This window comes from Candoia aspera, chromosome 1 (assembly GCF_035149785.1).
Source record: "Candoia aspera isolate rCanAsp1 chromosome 1, rCanAsp1.hap2, whole genome shotgun sequence".
Taxonomy (NCBI): Eukaryota; Metazoa; Chordata; class Lepidosauria; order Squamata; family Boidae; genus Candoia; species Candoia aspera.
The window spans coordinates 236,237,321-236,255,917 of NC_086153.1; the positions used below are offsets into that span (position 1 = coordinate 236,237,321).

General features: G+C 42.1%; 1 protein-coding gene across 1 annotated transcript in view; it reads right to left on the reverse strand.

Annotated features, from left to right (window-relative positions):
- ANO9 (anoctamin 9) overlaps positions 1-18,597 on the reverse strand; it is a 51,771-nt gene that overhangs the window by 12,256 nt on the left and 20,918 nt on the right. Inside the window, exons 8-17 of the mRNA XM_063289244.1 lie at positions 18,369-18,503; positions 9,393-9,489; positions 7,642-7,702; positions 6,800-6,882; positions 5,878-5,982; positions 3,626-3,790; positions 3,506-3,542; positions 3,034-3,145; positions 867-924; positions 197-294 (exon numbers count right to left, since the gene is read on the reverse strand). Of these exons, the coding sequence (XP_063145314.1) occupies positions 197-294; positions 867-924; positions 3,034-3,145; positions 3,506-3,542; positions 3,626-3,790; positions 5,878-5,982; positions 6,800-6,882; positions 7,642-7,702; positions 9,393-9,489; positions 18,369-18,503 (951 nt within the window). The remainder of the gene's footprint in view (positions 1-196; positions 295-866; positions 925-3,033; positions 3,146-3,505; positions 3,543-3,625; positions 3,791-5,877; positions 5,983-6,799; positions 6,883-7,641; positions 7,703-9,392; positions 9,490-18,368; positions 18,504-18,597) is intronic.

An 18,597-nucleotide genomic window follows, 5' to 3' on the forward strand; every position in this document is an offset into this window, starting at 1 on the left:
CCCGCCCACATTCCTAGATATCAGGCCACCTGGTTTGAAAGGACAAACTCCTTCCTTGCCCTGAGGCCAAGGAAGAAGCACAATTCATTTCTTATTGCAGAACTGAAATTATTATTGCACAGATACAGTAGTTTCACTTGAGCTGTAACCATGCAATGATCTGGAAAAAAGGGGGAGCTCTATTTGATCTACTTACGGAAGCAGGTACTCCACAAGGTTGCTGAGGGTTTGCTTTAATGTCATAATTACAGCCATCTGAATGAAAAGGTCTGTAATGCAGCCACTAGGATGGCACTAAAAAAAGCAAAAGAAAAAGGAATGTTTTGTAACTAAAGACTGCTTCTAATGTCATTTTTTGGTATTCTTGCTCTGCAAAAGGCATCTGTGCAAAGAGCCAGAAAATGGTGTATGTCTGCACAGTTTTTTACATTTTTATCTGGCTTTCCCCCTCAAGAGCGCAAAGTGGCATACAAGGTCCTTTTTTCCTCCACTACCCGTTTTATTCTCTCCCAAGTCATCTGACAAAACATTACACTGAGAGACAGTGATCAACCCAATTAGTTCCACAGCTAAGTGGGTGATTTGAACTCATCTTATACATCATGCATCCACACTTACCCATTACTGTCATGAACACTTGTATTAGTATACCGCTCGCAACTTTGTGGTGACTTTTTATAGAAATTTGAGAGTTCAAGTCAAAAGTTATGGTGCGATTTAAGCAACAGAATAGTCAACCTCCATCTGGTACCAAGATTTAAACCACCCCAATGTGCTAGGCTATGAATGAAAAGGCCAGAGAGATTAAATTAATTGGAGATCAAGAGAGGAGTGGAAAAAGGGATTATTATAGTAAAGTAACTTACTTCTTCCAGTCTCCATTTGCCAGACACACGTACATAAGACCCTGGACGGCCATTAATCCTAATAAGGAAGGGAAATTAAAATATAAATTGTTCCCAGTCCTAATGATAGTTTTGATAATCATCATGTGCAAAATGATAGATGTAAAGAATTCTAATAGGGTTAAAAAACAGTACCTCAAATATCAAAAACTAGAGTCAGATCTTCAAAGGGCATAGATAAACAAAGAAATCAGGGAAGGAATCCTATATTTTCCAAATACAGGAAGACAGCTTTATCAGTGATGATCTAAACCATAAACAACTGTGTGTAATGCACTACACTTAATTCAACCTTCCCAGCAGAAATATATACCATCCATGTAGCTTGCTTGCTTCCTTGCTTGCTCACTTGCTTCGTTCATTCATTCATTCAATTTATATAGGTGTCCCTGCCACATGTGTGACTCTGGGTTAAAAGTCACAGAGTTAAAATAACAAAAAATAAAACACATATAATAAATAACCAAAAAACAACAATAACAAAAAAAATTAAAACAAGCTAAATAACAACCATAAAACATAAATACGGCAGAGAGCCAACCAGCAGATTACAAACATTACAACCATCCCGCAGGCTCCATACTTCCACAGAATCGCCAGGCGTGATGGCAAAACCATGTCTTCAGGGCCTTCCAAAAGGCCAATAGGGTTGGGGCCAATCTAACTTCAGGGGGGATGATGTTCCAGAGGGCAGGTGCCATGGTAGAAAAGGCTCTTTTCGTGGGTCCCATCAGATGAAATTCCTTAGTAAATGGGACCTATATTATGCCCCTTCGGCTGGGCCTGATGGGACCGTTAGATATAATTGGGGAGAGACAGTCCCTCAAATAACCTAGCCCCATGGGGCTTTATAGGTCATAACCAGCACCTTGATTTGAACCCGGAAGCAAACTGGCAACCAGTGCAGCTCATGGAGCAGAGGTGTAACATTCGCTGATCTTGAAGCACACATAACTGTCTATGCCGCCACATTTGCACCAGCTGCAGCTTCCAGATGCTCTTCAGGGGCAGCCCTATGTACAGCTCATTACGTTAATCCATTTGAGACGTGACCACAGCATGAGTGACGGAGCGTAGAGCCTCCCAATCCAGGAAAGGGTACAACTAGTGCAGAACCAAAAGTTGCACAAAGGGTACAACTAGTGCACACCTAACTATGACTGCCACCTGCTCCTTGAGCAGGAGTTGTGATTCCAGAAGGACCTTCAGATTGTGCACAGCATCTGTTTGGGACAATGCCACCCCTTTCTGCACCAAAAATGGTAAGGTCCTGGATCCTGAACGCCCCAAAACCCAAAGCCAGTCAGTCTTGGCAGGGTTGAGCTGAAGCCTGTTGTTCCCCACAGAAACCCCCACAGCCTCCGAACACCAAGATAGGACATCAACAGCACTGCTTAATTCACCAGGGGTGGAGATGTACAGCTGGGTATAGTCAGCATATTGATGGTACCTCACCCCATGGCAACAGATGACCTCACCCAGTGGTTTCATATACACGTTAAACAGGAGCGGAGAGAGTACCAAACCTTGTGGAACCCCACACAGTAAGGGCCAAGGGTGGAACCTCTCATTCCAGATCAACACCAACTAAAACTGGCCACAGAGGAAGGAAGAGAAAGCACAATACAGTGCTGCCGTTCCCCAACTCCCACAGCCAGTCCAGAAAGATATCATGGTTGGTGGCAATGAAAGCCACCAAGAACTCAAGTACAGGAAGGATAGATGCACTACACCCATCCTGCCCCCACCAGAGGTCACCCAAAGACATGACCAATGCTGTTTCAGTCCCATGCCCAGGTCTGAAACCTGACTGAAAAGACCCCAGATAATCTGCTTCATCCAGGATCTCCTGAAGCTGTTGCATGATCACCTTCTCAACAACCTTCCCTAAAAAAGGAAGGTTGGATACTGGATGAAAATAGTTTCTAACAGCAAAGAGATCTCCAATCTATATATTTGACCCCACAACAAACTTTAGGAAAAGGTCATCATTTTTATTCCCATTTTACAAATCATTTTACAGAAAAAATGTAGCAAATTTTAACGGAAACTCAGATCTTGAAATTCAGCTCTAACACCTGCAGTTGCCCAATAGCTAACTCTCCCTAGTTTACTACTTACTGTTTACCTCCCTAGGAAGAAAGCAACGTAGGTCAGAGAAGAGAAGTAGGTGACAAACTGGAAGATGAAGACTTTAATTGTATAGTTTTTTTCTCGCTCGCTGAATGATCTTGGCTTCTCTGGAAATAAAGGGACAAAACTGCAGTCAGCTATAGCCCTTCGAATATCTGATCTTGTCTCAGGCATGCCTTAGGCAAGCATTTCAGGCAAGCATTTCTCATGCAGCATGGAACATTTCTGTGGTGGGTCCTTTTATCCTCATTCCTCCCCTGAAGAAATCTTCTTCAACTTAATATTTTCCAGATGTATTGAGGTACAATTTGCCTCATCCTGCATGATTGACCATGCTGTCTTGAGCCACAGAAGTTACACTCCAAAACAGCTGGACAGCACAGGTTAGGACAGGCTGCTCTACAATCATTCAGGACATATATATTCAAGTAGAAGGATGAACGTACACAGCGTTGGGTGCTTCTTACCTAGGTCACAGAGAAACCGTGCAATATACCTGTTCACCTGCAATAGAAATGTAAATTACACAAGTGCAGAGTGCCTGCAAACAGACAGTTGCAAAATAAGGGGCAGGTATGACTCTGTACCTTGCTCATAATTACGATGCTCAAGTAGTGCAACACTGCACCTGTCAGGACTGCCACAGTAGTGGCTTGCTCTTGAAGGAATTCTGAGTTGGACTGAGTAAAGATTACTGTTACCACAACCCGGTAGATGACTAAAGCATGGGCAATGCCGATCAGCACGCAGATCTGAAAAAAGATAAGAAGCACAGATAGCACTGAAAAGAAGAAATGCAAGCTTCAGAAGGCCAGGCGGCCCACCAGTTTCAGGTAAGCATGATGAATCTAATCAATTCCACCTGAAGAAATGGTTTATGGCATTCATTCATTCATTCATTCAATTTCTATGGCTACCCATCTCAAAGAAGTGACTCTGGGCGGTGAACAATCATAAAATTAATTAAAACCAAATACAGAAACAATACAAAAAAATAAATATATATGGCAGCCAAGAAAAATTGTAACTGTAGATTATTAATCTAATATTGCTTAAATAATGAAGCTATTAGTCTTTAAAGTGCTGTAAACTCCATAGTTTTGCTGCTGACTAATTCATACTAACTTTCTGAAAACTTTGCTTGTTTGTTTTTGTTTTATAGGAAGGTGGAACAGAAGGTGACCTGACACTCCTTTGCGAATCTTTTCTCTCAGCCACTTATCAGTAGAAAATTATGCTACATTTAGATTTTGGAAAGAATTTTTAAAAAATAAAATTTCCAAATTGCTCATTTTGGAAAAGTTGTTCTACTAAATTGTGAAACAGTGCAAATAATCTGGTGATTTGTGATAAATTCCAGTTCCAACTGGAAGGGAAGGTCTGGGTTATATTTTCATAAAAGCTTCCAATATTTCGAACTTCTTAGAGAGTACCACAATGGCCAGAATGATTTTTTCCCTACTTTCTTAGACCTAATCTTTCCCAAGATTAGAATAGCATCTTTTACAGCTAGATTTAATATCCTTCCATCAGCACTCCTGCAAGGCAGGTATAATAAAAACCCCTTAGCAGAGAGAATTTGTACATGTGGCAACAAGGAGGTTGAAAACATCTCTCATGTTTTATTATGCTATAAATATTACAGGGATATCAGATCAATATACATTCACCCCCTAATAGAAAGATTTACAGGGAGATCAGACAGTTTTTATGAGAACCATCTTCTTCAGGACTTAAAACCAGCCATCACATGTGCAGTAGCTAAATTTTGTGCTGCCGCAATGATAATAAGGCAAAACCGGTTAAAGAAGTAGGGATTTTTGCTTACTTTTCTATTTTTATCAATATTTTGTTTAGTTATCTTTTAATAAATTTTGAGGATATATTTTACAATATAGCATTACAATACAGTATTAATATGTTGGATCTACTAATGTTTAGGTAAATAAATATGTCATTTTTGTAATAGGGATCTATAGATTATATTATAATTGTTTTAATTTACAGGTCTATATATTATTGTACTCATTTGACTTATTTTGATTTTATTTGCTATTTTTATTAATTTTATGTTGCTGGTCATTGACTGAATAATAATAATAATAATAATAATAATTATTATTATTATTATTATTGCCCCAAAATGGGATCTGAATGTGTGTCTGAGTTTTGGAGGTGCAGCACAAGGTCCCTTTAGGAATCCTTGAGAATGCAATTTTTGTCTAAAGCAGATCATTTTTTTAAATAACATCCCAGTTCTGGCAACTGGAGTCTGATGATGATGCTAAATGGTCTGTTGCAATGCCCAGAGTCCCTCCTCAGGGGGGAGATGGGCAGTGATAAAAATGTGATAAATAAAATAAATAAATAAATAAAATAAAATAAAATGCCCAATCCCTCATAAATCTACAGGTTCAAAGTTTAAGCATATTGGTGTGCCAGGGCAGCTGAATGGTAGATTTAATTTATGGGGGCAAGAACTGGAATGTAGGACAAACTTCCACCTAGTACTGGCCAGAAAAATGAACTGAGGGTTTAAAACTGCTGAAAGTGATACTGCTGGCTGTCCTTCCATGAGATGATTGTACCCTATTCACTTATCCAATTGCTGTCCAGCTGGCATACTTTTTCACAATAGAAAGGTGAAGACCATGAAAAAAAGATGATTTTATAGAAATCAAGAAACTTTTTGAAATACTTCCTCTCTTACAAGAATCCCTTCCAGTCACACTCCAATGATGTGACGTCTTTTGTTTATATATGTACCATATAAATTAATTAATTAATTAACATCCAAAGTGAGTATGAAAAATAAATTAGAAAAATAGTATCCACATACCATAATGAGAACTAAAATAAGCACAATACTACTGCAGATGTATGAATGTTGATACTCCTGGGAGGCATTTTCAGGGTTATTGATTAGCTCCAAAGCCACTTCCTCCTACAGAAAGAAGTACAGCCATACTGAAGACTCTTGTTAAGGTTTCCATTGGTATTAAAAGTGGAAAGAAAACAACACTATTTGTTCTGTTCAAAAAAGAGGCTATGAGGAAGAAGGCTTCATGAACATTACATCTTCTGACTCAGCTTTTCCAATGCCATCAACTTTGTGATCCCAGCAGTAACAGTAATCACACCTTTCTTAAATACTTGAAGCGGCTTTAAAATTCTCAGGTCATTAAAGTGAGGAGGGAAACTTTTCCCTTATTCCAATTTGATGTCATGATGGCCTATTGTAGCCAAAGAGGCTTGGCTTTAAGATAATGCTTGAAACCAGTATTTGAGTTAGGGCAATATTACAGGGACAAATCCTGGATTTTAAAAAATATATATACTCAGCAGCAACACGGTGAGTGACTAGTTTGCCACTTACTTTTGCCCGCCACCCAACGCCGCAGCCCAAAAGTCAGTGGTGAAGTTGGGGGTGTATGCATTTCAGTTCAGCTGCACTAATAAAATCCATCAGTAGCATATTATGACTATATGGGACTGGCCTGTGCAGGTTCACAACGTTGCACAAAATTGCATAATAGGACTGTGTTGGGGTTTGGGGCCCATTGCCTAAAAAAATGGCTAACTCTTGGTCTAAGATGTAAGTAGGAGTGTTAACTCCTTATTTTTACTTTGTGATATGTGAGTTTAGACATCAGCACCTGGCTAGTGGCTGCACTTACACTAGTGCTACTACAGAAGAGTTTTTTTCTTGCCATCAGAAGAAACAGGAATGTCCTTACAGAGCAGAAAAGAACTGGCCTCACCTCTTCTTCATCCCACTGATACATATTCCAACCACTGACAACTGTAGCTCTCTTTCTCTTCCACAGCTCCAAAAATACAGTGGCTGCACATTAAGGACAAAATGGGGGGCAGGGGGGTGGGTGGGGGGGAGAGAGAACAAAAGAACCGTTTTCAATCTCTTGCATGAATCCTCCACTCAATCATTCTGTACAGTGTAGGGCAATCCCTTCTATAAAAGGGATCTAGAAGGCACTTAAGACCTACCATGACTGTGTTTTATAGAGTTATACCAAGACCTGTGCCTAATGCTGCACAGAGTTGATTGCAATCAAGGTAACCTAGGACGTGTTTCCAAGATCCCCAGAGGACACATAAAACAAAACAGTAGCTATGACTCTGAAAAATTATGTTAGGGTATACAAAGGTAATGCTTCCTTTGAGTCAAGCATGATTCCTAGTGATGCCTATCTTTAATAATCATCTTGGCCATATGGCAGTGGTTTGCTATTCCTTTCCTCTGGGATTCTTTTTAAACTTCTCAATCTATGTGACAGCCTTGGTATTTCCCAGAAGTCTCCTATCCAGCTACTGCCCAAGTCCAATCCTGCTTAGCATTTTAAGATCAGCCAAGGTCCAAGGAATACCAAGAATATAATTTCTAAGGGAATGCTAAGAATTTAATATAACATCTATGATAATTTGTTTCCCATAAGATGCTCCATATTCTGTTAGCAGAATAAGAGATTAAAAATATTTTGGCAATGAAGAGAGAGAGGATTATCTTGTAGATAGAAAGGAGTTTACATTGAAAAATAGCATTCCTCATTAAACCCAAAAGAGATCAACCATATTGCAAGCTTACCCCAGACAGCCATGAACACTGCAAACAGAACTGTCCCTTCATTGTCAAACAAATGTGTGATCTAAATGGTAAAAAAAAGAACAGGCAAGTCACTAGAGTTTTTTGGAAAACAGTGTGCGGTATAACTACTGGATTCACATATGCTTTTTTAAATAATGGGTTTATTGAATAAATTATAATTGTCTGGTTTATAGAAAAACATACAAAGCCCAACTTTCAAAAACCACATTACTGTACGGTTCAACACAACATGTGAAAAAAGCCCACAGAATCTCATTTAAAACTTTGGCCAATTGAAAAATATCCACCACCCCCTTCCCCAGTGGACATAGATGGATAAACTATTCAACTGTTCATCAGGAAGTCTTTTCTTATATTTAGGTGAAATTTAGGTAGCTATAATTGGTACCGATTATTTCTGGTCCTACTTTCTGTAGGAGTGGAAAACAGTTCCTGTTCATCTTCCCCATGGCACCTTTTTACGTACATGAACACAGATACCACGTCACCCCTTAGTCTTAATTTTTTCAGACTAATCAGCCCACCTTCCTTCAGTCTGCCCTTTTAGGGCATATCCTCAAATCCCTTCTAGCAGCTGTTTCACAGTGCTGCCTCATGTTCAGCTTGTTGTCAATGTCCACACCTAAGTCTTTCTCCAATGTAGCATTTGAAAGCCATGAATTTCCTATCCTGTATGTGTGCCCTACATTTTTCCTCTCCAAATATAAACCTTGCATTTCTCCTTTTAAAGGATATCTTGACCTCTCAGACTAATTTTCCAATCTGTCCAGTTCAGATAGAAATCTCATTCTGTCATACTGGGTGTTAGCTAGACCTCCCAATTTTCTGTCATCCTCAATTATTATAAGCGGCCAATTAAGCCTGTTACCCAGGTCATTGATAGAAATGCTGAATAATACTGACCCCAGCACAACTGACTAGTAGTATACAACTGGCTACTACTCCAATTCAGTGTAAAGTCCTTAATGATTATTGTCTGAGTGCTGTTAACTAGCCAGTTGTGGATCCACCATGCTGCCATGCCATCTAAACTACCCTTTAACAGCTTGTCAGTGTGAATGTCTTATGGAATCTTGTCAAAACCTTTGCTGAAACTGAAGTAGATTCTATCCCTAGCAGTCACTTTGTCCACTAAAGTAGCCATCTTATCAAAGGAGACAAGTTTTACCTCATATGATCTTTTCTGGACAAAGCTATGCTGACTTTTAACGATCATGGTCTTGTCTTCAAGATATTTTTAAAGGAGCATTTGGGGGTCAAGTTAAAGACTACATCTTCCCAGGGAAAACAAAACACTGGTGAATATATATGGTTTCAAATTAAGCAACTATCCCCTTCATAAATACGAAGAGAGCCAGTTTGGTCTAGTGGTTAAGGTGCTGGGCTAGAAACCAGGAGTCTGTGAGTTCTAGTCCCGCCTTAGGCATGAAAGCTGGCTGGGTGACCTTGGGCCAGTCACTCTCTCTAAGCCCAACTCACCTCACAGGGTTGTTGTTGTGGGGCAAATAGGAGGAGGAAAGACTATTAGGTATGTTCGCTGCCTTGAGTTATTTATAAAAATAATAAAGGTGGGATAGAAAATAAATAAATAAATAAAAATATATACACTTTCCAGGGAAACTGAACTCCCAGCTTAGCCATAAAACATTTAGAAGGCCAAAGTGTGCTGATAAGGTGGGAAAAGACGCTGGGAGGTATGCTGAAATATTTTTTGTAAGTAGGGTTCTTACCTTGGCATATGTGCAAGTATCTGATAAAATCCAAAATGGGCACTTCTTGTCACAGAGTGGACACATGATGGTAGTGTTGGCCTCACAGATTTCTTTACTAAGTCAGAGAGACAACAAAACTGGACATTTACTGGTTTCACCCTGCAATTCACTCTGTTCTATAATAGGGCTAAGGCAGAACAGTGTCTAAATGGGTTGATATTGGTTGTCCCTGATTACAATGCTCATCTATTCTACCCCTGCAAAATTTCATTGATGGTGATCAATTGCTCTACACATTACAGTTTTTGGAAACATAGTACAGGTAGTCCTCACTTAACAACCATTCGTTTAGTGACAGTTTGGGCTTCTGACAGTGCTGAAAAAAACAACTTATGACTGGTCCTCACACTTATGACGGTTGCAGCATCCCTGCAGTCACATGATCGTGATTTGGGTGTTTGGCAACTGGTTCGCATTTCTGACCATCACAACATTCCTGTCATGTTCACCATTTCAATGTTCTGTTAACATCGTAACGTTTCACATGTCAAAACCTTTAATCCGTGTATTATATGCTTGAACGTTTCCTGGTATTTTCCATTATTGCTGTCTTCTTTATTTTGCTACTTTGGAATGTATGTTTGGGTTTGCAACTCTGTTCAAGGTTACTTTCCCAGGCAGATGTAATGGTTGCTAGCACCTGGGAGGGGGTGGTTGCTAACGAGCGCTCGGGGCGGGACTGGGTTGGAAGCAAGGCTTTTAAGTTTGTATTTGGCGCGCTTTTGGTCATTCTCAGCTTTCTCTGTATTTGCATACTATTCCTTTAATAAATCAGTTATCTTTAAGCCCGGGCTTGTGAGACTGAGTATTTGGGATTAGGCAACCAATACATAAAGCTGAGAATCATTTATATCATCTTCCGCTAGCCCCATCCAAGTTTGGGTAAAGGGGAGCGCTAGCGATGACAGAACCTCAACTATGCGAGAGTGATGGGAGCGAAGAGGAGCCGGACTCAACAAAGACCCTGGTGGCTCCGAGTTCGCGAGCCCAAAGGGCAGCACGTCGAGATAAGCGGGATGCCCAATTGGATGATCTATTGTTGGCGGTGCAGGGTGCTACAAGGGGTGAACTCCAACCCGAGGTGGAAGCAAGAACGGGGAGGGAATCACCACAGCCATCCTGGGAACATGAAATCCCCTTATCACCGAGGGTGGTAGTGACCATTAGACCCTTAGAAGAGCCTGTCACCCCTGCCCGCATGAAAGCAATAGAGGATAAAATGGACATGATAGTAGCCCTCCTGAAGGATATCCCCAGAGGGTCGGGGTCCCTGCAGGAAGATTGGGAGGAAGACCCCACCCAACTGGCTAACCCGAGAGAGAGGTCCCCATCACTCAGGGGAAGAAGTAGGACTCGGGCTTCCCGACAATCGAGGGGAAGGGAGTCGAGAGCAACCAGGGATCGGCCACCACTGGGGGCTCGACGTGCGTTGACGTTTGCGGAGCCATCACAGCCGGCGGAGCCGATAAGAACCCTTCCACCGTTTGGGGTAAAGTTTGATGGCAACCCTACCAAGCTATCTTTTTTCATTACTAATGCTAGACATTATATGGAAGATTGGGGGCGAAGTTTCTGTTCGGAACAGGGTAAAATCAATATTATTGCCAACAAGCTAAAGGGGCGGGCAGCAGATTGGTATGTGCAGTTATGCCAAACAGAAGCTACAGAGATAGAGGACTTTGATGAGTTTCTGTGGGCACTAAAACAGCATTTTGAAGACCCCTTGGCCCAAGAGAGAGCGAAAAGGGCACTGAAAAAACTTTATCAGGGAACCCTCTCCGTCGCAGACTACGCTTTGGAATTTAAAGCCCTGGCGGGGAAGGTGGAGGATTGGTCCCAGTCAACTTTAGTGGAAATGTTTAAACAAGGACTGGAGACGGAAGTCCTCCGGTGGGCTTTGTGTCGGGACGATCCCAAAACGTTGTATGGGTGGATACAGTTGGTGGGCAGCGTGGAAAATGCTCTAGAAACGTTCGCCCACAGCAAGGAACTGACGCAGGGCAGAGCAAGTAAAGGGGCTCGTGCCATGGGATTTTCAACCCACCCTAAAACGAAAAGTTGGGAGGAAGAAAGAGAACGACGATTTGCGAAAGGTCAATGCCTGAGATGCAGGAAGGAAGGGCATCGTGCCACTTCGTGCCCGAAACGCAGACCGGAGGAACGGCCAGGGAAATCGTCGGGAAAATCGCCATCATTACCACGTAAGATGAGGGCTGCCTGCGCAGAAGTCGACCCTTCAGACCTCCCATTTGGGGATGAGGAGGAGGAATTACAGTTCGACCAGCCGGCGGGAAAAGGCTACCACCTGCTCTGAAGGGCGCCGTTGGGCAGGTGGAAGAAACCGGGCGTGACCACGATTCGGTGAGTGGGAATTTTCCTACACTGACTGTTAAATTGAAATTGGGATCTAGAACCAAAACTGTGGAAGTCTGGGCTATGCTAGATTCGGGTTGTTCACGTTCGCTAATGCATCCCGATGTTGTAGCTGCCTTAGAACTGCCCACGTTCCCTTTGCAACGGCCAATGATCTTCACGCAATTGGACGGAACTATGGCTGGGGGAAAAGCGGTCACCCACTCCACAGGACTGGTGGCTTTGCAAATGGGTACCCATTGGGAGAAATTACCTTTTGTCATAGCTCCAGTGGGGGGTCCTTTAGTCATTTTGGGAATGCCTTGGTTCGTACAACAAAACCCTTTTATCAATTGGCTGCATAGAACTGTAACGTTTGCTGATGGATTTTATAAAGCACCAGAAAAAGACTTATTGGAGGACATTGAGGGTGGACGGGTGGCTACCACCACTGTACAAACACTTGAACCCCTAGAAGGACTGCCCAAGCAATACCAAGATTTTGCAGATGTGTTTGGAGAGAAGGAAGCAGATCGCTTACCGCCTCACCGAAAGACGGACAGTGCCATTGAATTTCTGCCCAATGCGAAATTACCTCACCCAAAAATCTATGCCATGTCTCCTAAAGAGCTGGCTACACTGAGGGAATTCATTGACAAAAACCTAGCTAGGGGTTTCATTGAGCCAGCAAACTCCCCGGTGGGGGCACCTGTTCTCTTTAGACCAAAAAAGGATGGTTCTTTGAGACTATGTACCGATTTCCGCGGGCTCAATGCAGTATCAATATTAAATAAATATCCTTTACCCCTCATCAAAGATATGTTATCACATCTGGCCAGAGGCAAAATCTTCTCAAAATTAGATTTAAGGGAAGCCTATTTTCGCATTCGCATAAGGGAAGAGGATGAGTGGAAAACAGCATTTAACTGTCCTCTCGGGGCTTTCCAATACGTGTTGCCTTTTGGTTTGTCTGGGGCACCTGGGGTTTTTATCCAACTCATCAATGAGGTCTTGCATGACCACCTATTTAAAGGGGTATTAGTGTATTTGGATGATGTATTAATTTATACTGAAACCATGGCAGAACATATTCACTTGGTGCGTCAAGTGCTTGCTAAACTGAGAAAAGCAGAGTTGTATGCGAAACTGTCCAAGTGTGCCTTCCATCAATCACAAATTGATTACCTGGGATATAGAATTTCAGCAAAGGGCATTGAGATGGACCCTGCCAAGGTCGAAGCCATTTTGGCATGGGAACCTCCCCGTACCAGGCGGCAATTACAAAGTTTCCTTGGATTCGCCAACTTCTATAGGGCATTTGCCCAAAATTTTGCTGAAACTGCCCTTCCCCTTACTGAACTATTAAAAACTAAAGCTCAGGGGGATACGCGACGTTCAAAGAACCCAGGAGCACTCCTTAAATGGACTCCAGCCTGCCAACAAGCATTCGATGCGCTCGAACAGATTTTCACCACTGAACCTATTTTGCAGCATCCTGACCCAATTAAACCTTTTGTAGTGCAGGTTGATGCCTCTGATTTCTCCATCGGAGCACTTCTGCTTCAAGCAGACCAATTTGACACTTTAAAACCTTGTGCCTACCTCTCTCGCAAGTTCACAGAAACAGAGAGAAGGTGGCATGTTTGGGAAAAAGAGGCGTTTGCTGTCAAAACAGCCCTGGAAACCTGGCGTCATTTATTAGAAGGGGCTTCCCACCCTTTCGAAGTGTGGACTGATCATAAGAACCTAGAAGCATTAAGCACTAGTCGAAAACTCAGCCCCAAACAATTTCAATGGGCTGAATTTTTCAGTCGCTTTGATTTCACACTCAAGTTTATACCAGGCAGGAAGAACTTTTTAGCAGATGCTTTATCACGCAGACCCCAAGATGCTGGCCCTGGGCCAACGGTGCAGGGTACTGTATGGACTGAAAAGCAATTGAGTTTGGCAGCTGTAACATGCAGTCAGACGCGAGCTCCACAGGCTCAACGCCAGACCGCTCCGCCTCCCTCCCGTCCGGCGCGTTTGCCAATTCCATCAGACTTGACACAACAGTTGCTTTTCCACCTGAAATCTGACACTTGGTTACAGGCAAACTTAAACACTGTAACTTTTACTGACGACTTTGCCTGGCGAAACGATCGTCTGTATGTCCCTGAAGCTTTACGAAAGACGATCCTCCAGCGCTGCCATGACGATAAGTTGGCTGGACATTTTGGGTACCTTAAAACCCTTCACCTCATCAGATGTCAATTCTGGTGGCCAACTCTTCTGAAGGACCTTAAAGCTTATGTGGCTGCTTGCCCTGTGTGCGCAACAACCAAGCGCAAAACTGGCAAGCCTCAAGGCTTTCTGCAACCTGTGGCAACCCCTTCCTACCCATGGCAGGACATATCCATGGATTTTATTGTCGACCTCCCACCCAGTCAACGAAAAACAGTCATTTGGGTGGTAAAGGACTTTTTCTCAAAATAAGCACATTTTATCCCATGCGCTTCCATCCCCACCGCACAACAGCTGGCACGCCTATTCCTCGTACACGTGTACCGCCTTCACGGAATCCCCGCCTGTTTGGTGAGTGACAGAGGCTCACAATTTACGTCACAGTTTTGGCGGGCATTTTTAAAACTGATTGGCACCGAACAAGCCCTCTCCACTGCGTGGCATCCGGAGACGGATGGATCTACTGAGGCTGTTAATTCCACGCTAGAACAATATTTGCGGGCATTTGTCAATTATCAACAGGACAACTGGGTGGACCTACTCCCATTTGCTGAAGTTGCCTATAACAACGCCGTACATCAAAGCACTGGACAAGTTCCTTTTAAAGCTGTCTTTGGCCGTGAGTTCGTCCCAATACCCAAACTCCCACATCCACAATCACTGCCAGCCTCTCTCACTGACTGGGCTGAAACTCTAACAGACTCATGGCAAAACATTCAACGAGCCCTTTGCCATGCCCAAACCACCTATAAAAGACATGCAGAGGCTAAACGCTCCCCCCAACCTACGTTTGCTGTGGGGGATAAAGTCTATCTATCCACAAAATTCATCAAATCGCCGCAACCCTCGAAAAAACTTGGTCCTAAGTTTGTTGGTCCTTTCCCTATTATTGCACAAATTAACCCTGTAACTTTCAAACTTGATCTCCCCCATAATCTTAAACGTTTGCATCCTGTTTTCCATTGCAGCTTACTCAAACCGTACCTGCAGTCGGACCGCTGGCATCCCCAGCCCACCCCACCACCTCCCATCATGATCGATAACCAACAACACTTCGAAGTCAAGGAAATCCTTGACTCACGCCGTCAGCACTCCACTTTGCAGTATCTCATCCGTTGGAAACATTTTCCTCATCCTGAATGGGTTTCTGGTCACGATGTTCGCTCTCCCAACCTTGTTGCTCGTTTTCACTCTGCCTATCCGGATAAGCCGGGTCCTTAGCATTTTTTTTTTAGGGGGGCGATATGTCATGTTCACCATTTCAATGTTCTGTTAACATCGTAACGTTTCACATGTCAAAACCTTTAATCCGTGTATTATATGCTTGAACGTTTCCTGGTATTTTCCATTATTGCTGTCTTCTTTATTTTGCTACTTTGGAATGTATGTTTGGGTTTGCAACTCTGTTCAAGGTTACTTTCCCAGGCAGATGTAACAGTTGCTAGCACCTGGGAGGGGGTGGTTGCTAACGAGCGCTCGGGGCGGGACTGGGTTGGAAGCAAGGCTTTTAAGTTTGTATTTGGCGCGCTTTTGGTCATTCTCAGCTTTCTCTGTATTTGCATACTATTCCTTTAATAAATCAGTTATCTTTAAGCCCAGGCTTGTGAGACTGAGTATTTGGGATTAGGCAACCATTACAATTCCGTGGTCATATGATCGCCATTTTCTACCTTCCTGTCTGGCTTCTGGCAAGTAAAATCAGTGAGGAACCATGTGATTTGCTTAACAACCATGTGGTTCGCTTAATACCTACAGTGATTTGCTTAACGACCACCACAAAAAAGCTTGTAAAATTGGATCAGATTCACTTAATGACCACTTTGCTTAGCAACTGAAATTCTGGGCCCAACTGTGGTCATTAAGCGAGGACTACCTGTATGTCAATATATGGGCAGGAATTATAAGTTATCATTCTTGGTCAGTTTGGACGAGTACTGTTTAAGCATATTTATTGGCTTCTGTTCAGGAATGAACTCTCCCAAAGTAGCTCAGAGTTCACAATATGTTAAAAATATAAAATTCACTCATACTATTATTAGAAACCATCTGAAACACAAGAACATCAGAAAATATTATAACTTTTATTAGTTATAAAAGAGTATTTGAAGAAAATACTATAATTATAAAAACAAAAAAAAATCAAAGTGTAATTACAACCAAAGCATGACAAACTGCAATGATTTGTTTATCTTTTAAGCCATAATGTGGTGTGAAACCAATCCTAGGGGGGAAAAAGTGGGTTGTTAGATAAATCAGTAAGATCTAACAAAAATGCATGTAATCATTAGATTGTAGCAATCTTAAGAGAACAGAGGGCATTATGATCTCTATAGATGCATGGGATTTATTCATTTATTTATCCAATTTGTCCCCGCCCATCTCCTCCCTTCAGGGGACTCTGGGGAATAAGATCATACATATACAGACATGTGATTCAGAGGTCAAATCTTCTTGTCCCTTTGTGCCCTCGTCACATAAATAACAAGATGTCAAGTTCATAAATATCCCAGATTCCTATCAAGCGCTAAATGGGGAAAGTTTTCCAGAACTAGAATACTTTGACAATGGGTCTAACTGTTGGCCCTCCTTAAGGGCAATGATTGCCCAAGTGATACTGTCAAGATCCACAATCCCACATTAGATAGGATCTGTGCAACCATGTAATGCCAGGTAAAAAGGTAAAGACTCTTTCAAGCCAAGCTTGACTCCTGGTGACTTCATAAACAGGTCCATGTATGTAATTTTTTGTCAATAATACAGGAGTGGCTTGCCATCTTCTTTCAGGGTGTTTTTTCAACTTCCCAGGTCAGCATTCAGCCCTAGGATTTCCTGTGTGTCTCCTACCCAAGTATTATCCAGGTCTGGCCTTGCTTAGCCTTTTGAGACTAAATATTTTTATTTAGAATCACAGCTCTCTCCTTGACTCCGTTGACAAATGAGTACTGGTCAGATGAAGTGGTGGGATTTGTCACCAACTGATGGGCCAACCTGGAAGCCCAGAAGAAATTCCAGAGCACCTTCCCATAACAAGTTTGTTCATGGTTAAATTCCAGAGCACATTCCCATAACAAGTCTCTTCATGATTAAATGTCTAAGGAAATGTGTCTGCATGTTTTCTATTGAAAAAAACATTCAAAAACATGATTACAATGTCAAACTATGCCATATGCCATTCTATGGCAAACTGGCAATCATCTTCCTTAGCAAAAAAGATGTCACACCCAACTAAATAACACTCCAACTTCTGATGGCTGACAGAGACATCATCTATGACATAATGCAGATTAACAGGCAGGGTAGTTCTTATTATTTGATGTTGGATCCTTGAACATTATCTCCATGCTATCCCCATAGCTTCTTTCGTTGAGCAAAGAATGCACCATTTTATTCTGAAAGCCTTTCGTATGATCTATGGAAGCTTTAGTCATTGATATGCCAGGAAAAGCTAGCTACCATCAGATAGTTTCTTTATTTGATTGGCTGCACTCTCCCCTTGCAAAAGTGATGCAGGATTGCAGGCAATATTTAAAGAACCAGACTTGACTTTCTATAGGTTCATCCAGAGTGGGAAGGCATTAGTAAACCCCCAGGATGTTGCTTTAATGGATAGATGTTAGGAAATAATTACTCTAAATTAATATAGTATTTTTATCATGTTTCTTTACTTAGTGCACTGCATGTAACGTCCCTTTTTAAAGTGCATGCTCTTCTAAATATCCACTTGAAGCTGTCCTTCCATCTTAATAACTGTTCTCTCCCATCTGCTCCCCATATTGTTTGGTAGGCCTTTTGTTGGTTCCCATATGCCAGATTTCCACGGCATACTTGAATGTATCCATGTAGAGCAAAGAAAAATCGGACAAATGATTCTGCATCTTTCCCAACTGCTTCTATCCACACAGGAAGGCAACACCTGGGAAACATTCCTCCTGGATTACACATGTACTGGCCTCTCAGTCCCAGTGTTACTCTTGAATTGGTTCCAGTCCATAACAAAGAGAAGGGTTGCATGAGGGGTAAGGAACAAGGCAAAAGTAACTGGGCAGTTGGAGGGTTGAAGAAGACTTGGGATTGTTTCAACAGCTGCCTGAGAGGTCCAGTGCAGGTGCAAGATTGGCTTCACAAATTGGAGGGTCCACCAGGAAATGAAGAGGAAACTTAAAGAGGAGAAAGTTGCAGCCTGCTCAAAATCATTGTTCCCTTCTCCAGCCTCAGCTCAGAAATGCCTGTAAATTACAGGACGCAATGCCAAAAGACCAAGAGAGTGGTTTCTCTTTCTAAACTTTCAAAAGTGGCTACATTCTTCTTCATCATCATCATCATCCTGCCATATTCTCACAAGCAAAAAGGGTAACTCACCTGACTTGATTGGAACTGAAAGTGATGAAGCCATAGATGAACGGCATAATACCTGCCACAGTAGCTGCTAACAGGATGTGTGTATACCAGCCCAGCCAAGCATAATAAAGGGCAATTTTCTCCCCAAAATATATTCTGAAAAGGAAAGAGTATACCTTGAAAGGATTCTCAAAACAGCATTGCTTGCCTTAACATGAACACAAACCCTCTAGCTCTGGATCTGAAAGAA